Source organism: Dermacentor variabilis, chromosome 2 (assembly GCF_050947875.1).
Source record: "Dermacentor variabilis isolate Ectoservices chromosome 2, ASM5094787v1, whole genome shotgun sequence".
In the NCBI taxonomy this organism is placed as follows: Eukaryota; Metazoa; Arthropoda; class Arachnida; order Ixodida; family Ixodidae; genus Dermacentor; species Dermacentor variabilis.
This window is the reverse complement of record NC_134569.1, coordinates 188,050,880-188,061,064: the sequence shown is the minus strand read 5'-3', so window position 1 is coordinate 188,061,064 and position 10,185 is coordinate 188,050,880. Positions and strand designations below refer to the sequence as shown.

The window sequence follows — 10,185 nt, the reverse complement described above, 5'->3', positions numbered from 1 at the left end:
GTTTCTTGCAGCAGATACTGAATCGGCCTAGCTTCCACGTGCGACGGTTTCGCATTTTAGAATTTAACAATCGGTGGTGTGTTTTGTGATATTTTGCTGTTGTAAATAAGGTGCGTGTTCTATCTTCCCCAACTTAAACAAATGCATATGAAAATGTGGCACTTTTTCTCGCAATCACTCTCCCTTGTGCGCGCTTTGGCTTTGCCTCTGTAGAAGTTTACCGGGGTAAAAGGACGGTGCTTTCTGGCTAAAGAGACGCTGTTTTTCTGCCTTTTACGTGTATACGCAAGAAAACGTGATAAAAACGTTGCAATGCGAGAATACAACATACAAAGACGAAGTGTTTAAAAAAAGTGTGATTTATATTTTTCACAAGATTCAATTTTGTTTATCATTCATGGTACAGGCGCAGCATTCTTGCGGTTGCGAAGAAATCCTATAAACGACGCAAAGCTGTATATCTGTGCTTGCCGAAGCCTAGCACTTTCCGAAAAGGGCGTTAAACAAGCGCCTGGAGTTCAGGCACAAAAGCATGGCCAGCGAGCTTGGTATTTATTCTTGGCTCACGGTATCGGTGATTATGGGGACCCGGAGCGAACTACGAAGGAATTGCTTCTCGGCCGGATGGTTGGGAGGCCAGGCGATCACGTGCACACCCCGGTTGCGCCAGGCGTGCACGTAGTTGACGCTCAGTACGCTCGCGCTAATCAGGACGGCGGACACGCCGGTCACGTGAGTCAGCAGGCCGACGTGCAGGGCCTTCCCGAGGAGCCAGTCGGCGGCCGTGGCAATCAAGTGAACGGCGCGTGACTCGAAGCGAGGCAGCGTGTTGCTCGCGTCCTCGTAGGTCAGAATGCCGGGCCTCCAAGTCAGCGCCGTCACGATGTCCGGATTCTTGCGCCTCAGTGCGTACACGAAGTTAGGGTAGGAGGAGGCGACCAGCGCCCGGCCGTACAGCGCGGGTCTCTCGCGGAACAGCTGGTCGAGCACTTCGACGGCGGGACAGTCGTGCTCCTTGACCTCTATAATGAGCCGCATGCCGAGGCGGAGGCACTCCTCGACGCCTTCTTCGAGCGTGGGCACGCGCTCGCCCTTGAAGCGCTGCGCGAGCGGGTGTTTGCACGCGGCGTCGAGTCGGCGGAGCTCGTCGAATCGGACGTCCGCCACGGGTCCCCTGCCGTCGGTGGTCCGCTCGAGGGTCTGGTCGTGGAAGATGACGGCCACGTTGTCCCACGTGAAGGACAACTCGAACTTGATTCCGGAGGCGTGGTTGTTCTTGGCCTCGCGGAACGCGGCCAAGGTGTTTTCGGGTGCGTCGAGGCCGCCGCCCCGGTGTCCGAAGATGGGCGGAAGCTCTGAACCGTCGTCGTGTTTTACTCCGAGGACCACCTCCGTTGCCAGGTCATCGTCGACCTGTGATATGGAAAGCCATTGAACCACACAGTAAGAGAGAGTGACGGCGATTGTGACCAGGCACAGGGAAACCATGGGGTATTGTTGCAGGACAGACACCGGAGGCCTCAACGCGAAGGCGACGCTCGTCGACGGTTGCTGGACGCCGGCTGCGCGATTGAAAGGCGCAGATCGTAGATGTTGATGACGATATTCAATGGCACAAACCCACTGTGGGGGACAGGACACGAACCGGGTGGTAAAACGATTAAGAAAAAATGATAAATAAATAATCGAGGATGAGAACGAAATAATATTAAATAGTGTACAGTAACTTAGTGAGCCTTGCAGGGATAGGAAAAGTAACATGAACCTAATATTAAAAACACGTAAAATAAAAGGTAGACGTAAAATATTAGTAAATCAAATCCTGAATAATTACATTAATAATATTATAACTGTGAATCTGTGTTATTGCTATTTCAATTTTGTAAATTGACAATTTATTGAAGGAGAGATCAATCAATCATGGAAAACGGAAACTTTTAACAAGGCAACCTTTTGTGCCACAGAGGAAACTATAAATAGCTCGGCAAACGTTCCTATGGCTGTATCCTAAGGCTCCAGGTGAAAGTATACCTGTACTGCATAAAGGCAGACCTAGATTTCGAAGTGTAATTTTCAAACATCGTTTTCGTATAGCAGAAAACCGCCGACATCACAGTAAAATATGATCGATGCAATCCGGCTCATTGCAGAATTAGCATAAACGGGATACCGTCGGGCCGCATCTGTGCCAGTAAAAAAAAGGAACTGGTGAAATACGGCAGCGCAGCCTTGCAAATGATATTTAGAATTGTCGGTTAGGACACCATTGTGGGTTTCAAGAGTAGTTTCGATGCATCATGTCTGCAGACTTTTCTAACGAGAGGCTTTTTCTGTCTTCGGTCAAACAAACTTGCCGATATTTAGCCGCATTGATATGCGCAGTTCCCGGCAGCACGGATATCACCGGACCATATAAGGAAGCTCGTGCTACCGACTCGGCTATTTTACTAAGAGTGTTTCGGTGGCCTGGTACCCATACTAAATTGACTAAACTTAATTAGGGCGGAGCTGATGTTTCCCCATTTAATTTCTTGGGTATTTATGTTACTACTAGAATTAACCATGGGAATGTTGGCCAGAGCCACCACTCACAAATCTTGGCGGCGGATTGAGAGCATCCTTTCTGCCGCAGGCGTCACAAGTACGTTATCTTTCTGGGTTAAGGCAACTGGTCAATAAACCCGCACATGCTACCTGAAGGCATCAATGCTACCATATATATATATATATATATATGTCATTTATTATTTGCGGAAAAATTGGTCTCCTCGGTTAACACCCTTTCATCTCGTTCTTACATAACGGGGGCCTCGAATCCGGCAACATTGATACCTTCAGGTAGCACGTGCGGGTTTATTGACCAGTTGCCTTCACCCAGAAAGATCACGTAGGCGTGACGCCTGCGCCAAAAAGTATGTTCCACATCCGCCGGCAAGGTTTGTGAGTGGTGGTGCTGGCTAACACTCCCAAGGTTAGTTCTGACAGTAACACATAAATACTCAAGAAAGTGGATGGGGAAGCGGCGCCGCGGTAGCTCAATTGGTTAGAGCATCGCGCGCGTAATGCGAAGACGTGGGATCGTACCCCACCTGCGGCAAATTGTTTTTTCATTCACTTTCATTGCCATTAATTTATAATTTCTTTAATTCAATTAGTAAGTACAAGTCATTTCCCCTATGTTGTTCTTGGTGTCTTTTTGTTGGCTTCTCATGATACGATTAATACAAATCGGGCCCCTAGGTTAACCCCTTTCTTCGTGTGATAACAACTCTTGTAGCATAAAGGGGTAAGTTTCGTAAAGCACGAACTATTCCTCGAAGGTCGTTCTGTAAAAATTTATGCATAATCTGGCAGGTGAAGTGAACAATACCATTCGAGAGATAGTGAGTGGTTTCCCACGCCTGCCTTCTCTTCACACGAGGAAGCATCACACGCTACTACATTTATTGGGAAATGGGCCAAATAGTCTTGCAAAAGATCATTAAAATATGTTGGGGAGTAGCAATTTTCCTTTATTGGGAAAAGTGTCTACAAATTCGATTTTGAACGACAAGGTGGACCTATCAAACGGAACTATTTCCCCAATAGGAACATTTAAAAGTGCTAGTTGTGCCTGCACAAATACAACCTGTGGGACAGGTAACCGGGGCCATGGGTCCTCAAAAAATGAATTTCGTTCTCTAATAACTGCATATTGTGTACTACGTAGAGGAGACTCATAAGTTCTTAAGTAGGTGTGAACCGTAAGCATGCGAAATGTCTTGTGAAGAGAAGGCAGGCGCGCTTCCTGATATAACACATTATCGGTAACGAATTCAGGAATACCTAAACATAGCCGAAGAGCAGCTGTCTCTAAAGGAACAAGTGGCCTTATTTTATATTTTGCGCCATTTCTGGAAAACAAAGCACAGCCAAATTCTAGAATCGGGCGTACATAATGCGGTAGATCATAATTGGTGTGTCAATCCCCGTACCAGAACGCCGGTCACTGATTCTACGTTGTAAACCTACGACTCGTGTCCGTTTAGTTGAAATATTTTCTACGTGAGGACACCAATTAAGCTTTCCTTCATACGTGGCACCCAGGTACTTAAGCAACTCAACCTGGGGAATGGTTCGCCTAACATGTACTAATGATAACTGTATCGGCGAGTAAAGCGGCAAAACAAAGACATGACTTTTGTTTACATTAGGGGACAGATGAAGATTGCGAAGACGCGTTTCTAGAGTGCAGAGGTGTGCTTGCAAAGACAGGGAATTGAAGTCTCCTGCTGCCGCGAAAAATGCGATGCTATCTGCATAGACACACACAGATGCACATCCTGGCGCAGCGGAACTGAACTCAACAACAGTTTAAATAGTTCAGGAGACAGAACAGCTCCCTGGGGCACCCCTCTTGTCCTTCTTCTGCTTCCTTAGTGAAATGGCGTGACGTACTCCTTGGAAATCGGGTCACTTCACTATGGCGTGCTTCTACTGCTTCACCTTTACAAAGTAGGCGCGTACGCACGGTGGGAGAGAGAGAGAGAGAGAGAGAGAGAGAGAGAGAGAGAGAGAGAGAGAGAGAGAACTTCTATCGATGCCAGAAGTCACGGGGGCGGACGCAGCCTCCCTCCGCCTAGCAGACGGCCGAGACCCCCTTGATGTCTCGGCTAGCTGGGCGGCCCAAACCTAGTCTCGCTGGTCTGAGCTGAGCAGCAGGGTCTCCCATTGCCGCCGAGCGCCACACCATGGTACCACCGCCTGCGCAATATACTATGCAATAGCATACCTGATTAAATCAAGCAGGCTAGGTGACTATTTATCACTGCCCCGTTTAAAGGGGGATGCCAATAAATCATCATCATATGGCACCGTGCATAAAGAACTGTCTACGCGCAAAAACAAAAAACAACCTGTGTTTCTGAAGACAAAACTGATTAATTAGATAATTTAGTTTAAGAAAGTCAATTTCGTCCAACCGGCGAAGCATTGATTGTAATAGCAAATTATTAGACAGTAACACGGTATTCGGTTAGTCGTTTTATTAGCTGCACAAACTGCTGTAAGCATTCGCTTACCAACTAAATTAATAAGAACGTTGGCACGCGCGCACAGGTAAACAGGAACAAATCTCACTCGATGACCGCGTGCGCTCGCTGTCAGGACGCTGGCGTTATGAACAGCGGCAGAAACGGCGAGCGAATTCCCCCTTCGAGCTGCCTCTCGGTTCAACGCGAACGAGGCGCGTGAGAACACAGCCCACAGGAAGCCTTTAGCTATATCCGGTCGGCTAGCGATCGAACCCAGCGCAGATTGCCTCCAAGATAGGATGCACGCGGTCGCGCCCAGGTGGCGCAGCTTAAGTAGAAGAGATGCGCACTAACCTGCCCTTACATGGCCCTGCCCTAGCCCTCCTAGCTCGCGCACATCTTCTCGATGCTCACCTTGCGCGTCAGAACACGGTGAGCACCCTCCCTGCCTCCCTCCTTTGCGAGGGCAACAAGACACCACCGCATTAAGCTAACATACTTCCCCGCTCATCCTCACAAGCTTTCGCTCGCACCTACAGCCTACGGTGCGTGGCCGCGATGTTATCGCATTTGGATTATATATGTACCATCACGGCGACGCCGACGACGGCGAAAATTCGCCTGGAGTGTCCATATAATTGCTATCGCAATAAAATGGCTCAATGCGTGCATGAGATGCGATGTCAAATACACGAAGACACTGTAATTTTAACGAAAGAAAATAATGAATGAGTGAGTAGTTCTGTTATTGACAAGATGGCTCATTAGCATAAGTGGATAAGGCAATGTCAGCAGTTAAAATAAATAAATAAATACACAATTAAAAATGAGATTGGGGTCACAACAAAATTGCGGCTGGGAGAAGGGGGGTGAACCGGCCATGCGGTATTGAATCATACATATTATTGCCGTCTCTTTTATGATCTAGTAGCTGATGTCCCGGGTCACACCCGGAGCACAAGGTGGCCAACCTCACGAGGTTCCCACCTGATGAGGTTGACCAATTTCAATTTGACCTCAACCTCACGAAGTGAGGTGAGTGTGCCGGCTGGTAGAAATAATGTGAGTGAAGTCAACAGTCCTCAACAGTCCTCCTCAATCTCATTCGTCAGTCTGAAGTTGAGTGAAGTCGAGTTTCGAGGTCAATCTTTTTCACAGCAGCTTACGTGCACGTCTGCTTTTCCTAAACAAACCTGCACGTGGTAATAATTCGATTTTTTTTTTCTGAATGTAAATGTTTGCATCTTTAGAAGTAAGACTACATGTAGATATCAGGCTATAGAAATTTGAGTGGCGTCCTCTCACGTTTGACGTTACCTAGGGGACTCCGCTGCCGCATCGCGCTTGCTTGATCGCTATTGGCGGCGAGGAGTTACGGAGTCGCTATCTATCGGAAGCGCCTCGCTGACGTAGTATGAGGGATCACGCGGCGCGCTCCTCATAGGTTTTACTGTCAGCGCTCACTCAAAACACCACGCGCGAGCTCTCCCGGACATTTCTGTAAGTACTTTCGAAACGAGAGAACTTTTTTACTGTCTAAATAATCATCTTGGGCAAACTGAAAGCACACAATCGTTTACAGACGCTATCTCATTACCGAATACGCACAGTGAACGCCACTGCGCGCGGTCGCCGCGATGGAGTCTCCCGAACCGGCTTCTTGCGTGAAAGGTAGGTAAACGCTGAGAGCAAGCTATGTGAAATATGTTCTTATAGCGTTTGTATAACTAAATGAAGCGTAAGAGAACGAAGCCTCAATGCAGCGATTGCGCAGATTCGCAGCGACCGGCGCGCCTGCATGCTTGTCCGCGCACTGTTTCTCTTTCTCCGCGCGCGCGTTTTCGCACCGTGCCATGAGCTTTAGGCCGCAAAATATGATCATTTGACAGTATACAAGCAACCATTGTTGCGTGGGTGCTATCAGAGCTGTTCAAAAATAACTTCATTGTAGAGACTTCGACGCCTACGGGGACTGTGATGTGCCGTCGCGACGATTCAATCTTTCTTCTAAAATTTTTGACCTTTCAATATTATTTCTCGAGTTGCGTCGCACTGTATGTTTATCGGTGTTCTCAGCGTGCAATTTCCCGCTGCTCCTTTTTTGTAATCCAGTGCATGCATTAATTCAAAACACAAACATGACCATATGCCATGCTTTTTTTAAATGTGCTTCTTACCGCTCCCTTTCCATTCCAGTGAACTTATCCAGTATCTATAGCATCGACAAGTTCATAGACCAAACCGTCCTGACATTAGTCGGGCAGCGGACTCGGGCGAGCGTCTCAGTGCGCGTTTTCAGAACATCGCAGACCGGGCGCCGTAGCAGAAATATTCCTCGCGTCTGTGCTTGCTGAATACCCGAGTTGTACCCGATGACTGTTTGCCGGTTTTATGTTTCGCGAGCCAAGCTTCACGCAGCTTCTTGTCCTGCGGCTACGTGTGAATAAGGCTGACACCGGCCTCCGTTACGTGCGTTCGGCACTGCGGCACCGAGCAGTAGCCTACCATGTCGCGCGCCTTCAAAAGCAGCCGCTACCTATTGTAGTGCTTTCAAGCGTTGTAAAGGAGACACTCGAAGCGGGAAAATTTCGCCACTAAATGAGGACCGCAGCGTACGAGGGAATTTAAACTCGTTTTCAGCTGGCTTCGGCGCTCCCGAAGCAGCCGACGCGGCCGCTTTCTTCACAGGATCCCTCCTAGCACGTCACGCTGACGATGGCGCCAGCTTTTCCAGTGGTGGAGCTCGAGGCCAATATGATTTGACGAGATTGGTTGACCTCCATTTGCCGAGTTTTCAAAACATCGGACCATGCAGGGGCGTCCGTGTTTGCAGGCGTTTGTTGCGTTGCAACACCACGTACCCAAGCACATGGGGGTCGGATCCCCTAGCGTATAGCCAAGCGTGGCGTAACCGTGCTCGGGGAAAAGGGGATCAGAGGGGTTGAGCCGACGCCGGATGTTCGGACCTTAAAGGCCCCCCGGCGGAGGCAACACACCTCTTCGGCCTCTACTTCACACAGACGGCACCTCCGGACTGACTCACCCGGGGGAAATCAGTAGTTGCCTTTTCCTACACTTCTCTCCAATCTTCGTCTTCCTTCACTTTCAGTCTTTTCTGTCTTCTCTTTATTTCCATTTACTTCCAATTTGCTGGGCAGCAAGGGTTAACCTTGCGTGGCGAGCCGACCTTGGTTATACCGTATTTGGTTATAGTAGTGTCGTACGGCTGGCGCGTGCAGGACCTGTCTTTTCAAGGTACCGCAGCGTGCACTTGTTGCGCTCCAGGGTGGGTGGCTGGCGTCGCTACCGAAATTTAACATGTGTATCTATGGCAACTTCTTTCCCACTTCCTGATGATCTTCAAAAACGAGAGCGCGCCGAAGAAGTCTTTTTAAAGCGTCAGCCTTAGATCTTTCTGTTTCAAGGTCGCGTTGTGAGGTACAGGAAATTGGAGCTCTCGTGCCACTGCTCGCACGTTGGCCGTCGTCTTCTTCCGCATCGCTTCTTCCACATCACTGCCACATCGATGGCGCTAATCATGCCAGAAAAGACAGTTAATTAATATAGAGGTAAATAAGGCACTCGAACGCACGATCTTTGGTGGAAGTTGAACCCTCGACCTTTGGTGTTAATTAAGGTGAAGTTGGTGAAGGCACAGTTAATTAAGGTAGCTTTAACTAATGCAGTCGAACCTACGACTTTTAGTGGGAGAAAAGTAATAAGAAGAAACAACGCATCCAAATGAGAATGGCAAATAATTTAATGGATGTCTCTTGAAAGCGCAAGCTTTTGCCTTCACCCTCTTTGGCGTGTGCTAAAGTGACTGTCAATTTTTGACCTTTAGGCCCCTCGGCAGAGGCAATACACCTCTTTGGCCTCCGTTTCACGTAGACGGCATCCCCGAACTGGCCCATGCGGGGAAATACGTAGTTGCCCTTTCCTGTCCTCCTCTCCAATCTTCGTCTTTCCCTCTTATTTCAATCTTTCCTGTCTTGCATTCAATTCCATTTACTCCTACTTTACCAGACATCAAGGGTTAATCTTGTGTGACATTACCAATATAGCTTAATCATATTTGGTTATGGTGGTGATGTACAGTTGGCACTTGCAGCACCTAAACTTTACAGATTCTGCACCGTCCCCTTGTTGGACTTCACCGCGAGTGGGTGGTACCACTGCGGAAACGCATTCTATATACATGGCTAGTTCCTTTCTTGTACTTCCTGATCGCCTCCAGAAACGGGGTCGCACCGAAGAAGTGTTTCAGTTTTTTGGCCACAAGAGGGAAATCTCCCCGCACTTTCACGTGATTCATAGTGAGAAGTCAGACTAGAGCGCAAGAGTCATATCACCCTTTCTCGTTGCGATATGTTTGGCACAGACCATAGGAATAGGCTACAACGCTACAAAGTTGGCAAACAGAAATCTCCTCTCGGAACTCCGCCACAAAAAAACACGAAAAGTTCCATACCCTAGTGTCCTTTGGCGAAATACCAGTAATAGTGACCCCGCAATGCATGGTGAACACCATTAACGGTGTCATCTCAGATGTGATGGACCTAACTGAGGCTGAACTTCTGGAAAGCTGGGGATGAAAATGCGATCATTGTAAAACAAATTAAGATGAGGCGCGATGCTAAGGAGAATCAAGCGAAGCACATTATTCTCCTATTCGGTTCAAGTGTGCTGCCCCGGACCATAGAGATAAGGTACATGAAGACCAGGCTCACGCCTTACATTCCCAATCCTCTCCGTTGCTTTAAATCCCAAAGATTCGACCACAGTTCACAAAACTGGCGAGGCTACTAACTTGTGCTAACTGTATTGCCCACGCTTAACCATCTGAATCCTACTAAAACACTCCAGCACGCCGTCTATTCGCGGTCTTGCCAGTCGTGGAAGAAAGAAGGACACGTGAAATAAAACATTTCATTTAGGGAGGCACGAAGGTGGGTGTCGTACCTACCGAAAAAGCAGCTTTGCCGAAGTGGCGCACCTGGGGCCAGCGCCACAACTGCTCGCGGCGGCTGTCTGGCCCACGCGTGGTGGGCCGGCGGCGACGCCATCCGCCCCTTGGGCGGGTGCCGCCAGAACTGCTCCGCCGTACAAGAAGGGCCCGTCAGCCTCCGAGCTGGTGAACTCCAAGGTGTCGCCTCTCGAGGCGAGGCTTTCG

At 48.7% G+C, this 10,185-nt stretch overlaps 1 protein-coding gene and 1 non-coding gene across 2 annotated transcripts; one reads left to right on the top strand and one right to left on the bottom strand.

Annotated features, from left to right (window-relative positions):
• Positions 1-552: 552 nt before the first annotated feature.
• Positions 553-1,488, bottom strand: LOC142570600 (glycerophosphodiester phosphodiesterase 1-like). The gene has a single exon (XM_075678968.1). The coding sequence runs from the start codon at positions 1,486-1,488 to the stop codon at positions 553-555; it is 936 nt and encodes a 311-aa protein (XP_075535083.1).
• Positions 1,489-3,024: 1,536 nt separating this feature from the next.
• Positions 3,025-3,097, top strand: TRNAT-CGU (transfer RNA threonine (anticodon CGU)). Its single transcript has one exon. It is a non-coding gene; the product is annotated as a tRNA-Thr (tRNA).
• Positions 3,098-10,185: the final 7,088 nt, after the last annotated feature.

Excerpts from the sequence above, each read along its gene's own strand:
- LOC142570600 (XM_075678968.1), bottom strand. The coding sequence starts at position 1,488 with ATGGTTTCCCTGTGCCTGGTCACAATCGCCGTCACTCTCTCTTACTGT.